The sequence below is a fragment of the Eptatretus burgeri genome, chromosome 7 (assembly GCF_056783735.1).
Source record: "Eptatretus burgeri isolate ZD-2024b chromosome 7, Ebu_testis_v1, whole genome shotgun sequence".
Classification (NCBI taxonomy): domain Eukaryota; kingdom Metazoa; phylum Chordata; class Myxini; order Myxiniformes; family Myxinidae; genus Eptatretus; species Eptatretus burgeri.
In genome coordinates this window covers 103915009-103917508 of record NC_140967.1, presented here as the reverse complement: position 1 = coordinate 103917508, position 2500 = coordinate 103915009, and the positions used below count along the sequence as shown (strand labels likewise).

The 2500-nt window shown below is 46.2% G+C and overlaps 1 protein-coding gene across 1 annotated transcript in view; it reads left to right on the top strand.

Moving 5' to 3' along the window:
• LOC147023984 (interleukin-20 receptor subunit alpha-like) overlaps window positions 1-2500 on the top strand; it is a 144270-nt gene that overhangs the window by 140815 nt on the left and 955 nt on the right. Inside the window, exons 5-6 of the mRNA XM_085890099.1 lie at window positions 2-112; window positions 1891-2053. Of these exons, the coding sequence (XP_085746225.1) occupies window positions 2-112; window positions 1891-2053 (274 nt within the window). The remainder of the gene's footprint in view (window position 1; window positions 113-1890; window positions 2054-2500) is intronic.

Sequence of the window (2500 nt, the reverse complement as noted above, 5' to 3'; positions counted from 1 at the left end):
TGTGCGGATAGAGTTGAAGGGAGCAGTGTTGCTCGTGTGGCTGGATGGAGAGGCACAGTGGCTGCGAAAAGCACTCAAGACCAAAACTACATACTACATCTACTATTGCACGGTACCGCTGAGTTCGCCGCCGCGTCCCGGCTGGGTTAGCCGCCGCGTCCCGGCTGGGTTAGCCGCCGCGTCTTCGCTGCATTCGCGGATGGGCTAATAACCAAACTGTTATATCAATTGAAAATTGTTTGAACTAGCACTTTGCCCGTGCTCACTTGGAGTTCTAAACAGGTGGGGATGGAGGAGGGACAAATGCAAATGGTGTCTTCTGTCATCGAGCCGGCAAGCAGGGAGCAATTCACATTTCTTGCCACATCTGATGCAATTTAAATGCTCTAATGGTGGCAAGGTGCTCCATTTGAAACTGTTTGCTCGATATATGTTGCTTTTGATGCCAAGAGTCTGAAATAAAAAAATTGTGTTTGTGTCAAATGCAGTGATTAATTGCAAATGAGCAGGAGGGATATATGCATTCCTGCACTGCTGAACTGAATTAGCTTAAAACTGCAACTTTTGCTCAGGGTGTGCAGCTAAGGTTTTCGAGGAGTTGGGACTGTTACCCCTAACTTGGGTTTTAACATTAAATTGTGGGAATTATTATAATACTATACTGTATTCTTTGCATGAAAGCAAAATTTAAAGTCGACTCAGGGATGACACATAATTCAGGGGGTAAAGGAGGAGGTAAACTGGAGTGGATAAATAGATTGAGGGGGAAGTGAGTGAAAAGGAATGGGGGAGTGGATGAATGGGTAAAGGGGGGAGTCAGTGAATGGATAGAGGGTAGCGGGGAATAGGGTTGAGGAAAGCTAGTGAAGGCGTGGAAAAGGTAATGATAGAATGGATACCAGTGGGAGTGGATTAAGGGATTGAGGAAGTGGATGATTGGGGTTTAGTGTAAGTATCTCAAGGTGTGAGTAAGGCAGGCATTAGTGGGATAAGGAGTATAAGTGGGAGTGGATGAGCTTAAAACTGCAGCTTTTGAACAGACTACTCAATGGGCCATTGCAGACGCTTTGCGGGAAATGGGAGAATGGATTCTGAGTAAATAGATGAAAGGGAGTAAGTGTGCAGGTATTAGCTGCAACGGGCCAACAAGTACAGTACATACAGGTATTGGACCAAAAATGGAAACGCCGGGGTAAATGAGGGACACCAAGCAACGGGTTCCACACAGATGTGGCCCATGTGCTAATTAAGCAAATCGCATCCCAACATGCTTCGGGTCATGTATCAATGTGCGACAGGCCTGATTGTCTATACTTATGGCTGCAAGATGAGACCCCCAATGTCCCCATCCACAGAGCACGCGTGGTCGCCAAATGGTTTGATGAGCATGACACTGACGTTATTCACATGTCATTGCCTTCTCAGTCACCAGATCTGAACCCAATCGAGCATTTCTGGGATATTCTGGAATGACGCTTGAGACGGCGTTTTCCACCTCCATCAAACAGGCGTGAGCTGATTGACTTTCTCTTGGAAGAATGGTGCAGCATCCCTCCTGCAGAATTACAGACGTGCCACGGCGCATACAGGCCATACTGGCCGCACATAGTGGCCAATGCCCTATTAAGTAACTTTACATTGGTGTTTCCATTTTTTTGTCCACTACCTGTAGTTAACCCTGAAGGAGATGAATGGTTCCAAATGTATTTGAGGTGAGCACCTGGGATTGAGTGGTTTTGACATAAAAATGATGATAACTGCAGGTTTGCCATTAGGCTATGGCTTTCCCCATCGAGTTCTCAGATTATTCCCTTAGTTGGCATCTTTGATATGGTTGGTATGCATTGATTGCTGGTGATGCATTGGACTGAAATGGTTGTCTCTTCACAGTCAGACAATAACTGTACATTCAACGAGACGGAGCAAGCACATTGGATGTTGAGTGGAGTACGCAGAGGGGTGACCTATTGCTTGGTTGCGTACACGACTGTGCGCCAGTTCAAACTTTTTGGAGGGCCCAGCGAAATAGAGTGTTTGACTACACCACTCAATGGTAACCACAGATTTCTACATGAAGCTTTGTGTGAACGTTAAGGGACGATGATGTGACCTCTCTAGCTCTGATCGAACCTTGCCCCCCCCTCCCCATGTTGACACCCAGATCTCAGTTAATCCCTAAATTTTGTGAACTGTCGATACTCTGGCTAATAAGTCCTACTTGATCCCATAGCACTGATGAAATACACTCACTCCCACTGATTACACAGTTGGACCGTGTTGCTCTGTTGGTCCGGGTGTCTCCGTTGGTCCGAGTGATGCAGAGGTAATACAAACCAATGAGAATAACAGGGTTTGGTTCCACACAGCTGTCCCTCCCATACACTGTCCATGTTATTTTGACCATAATAACACTTTAATTGATACTTTTATATTGGAAGACATCCGTCCATCCAATGGGACCATATTCTGTGCAGAGCGTTGGTGCTGCCTAAGCAGTCTC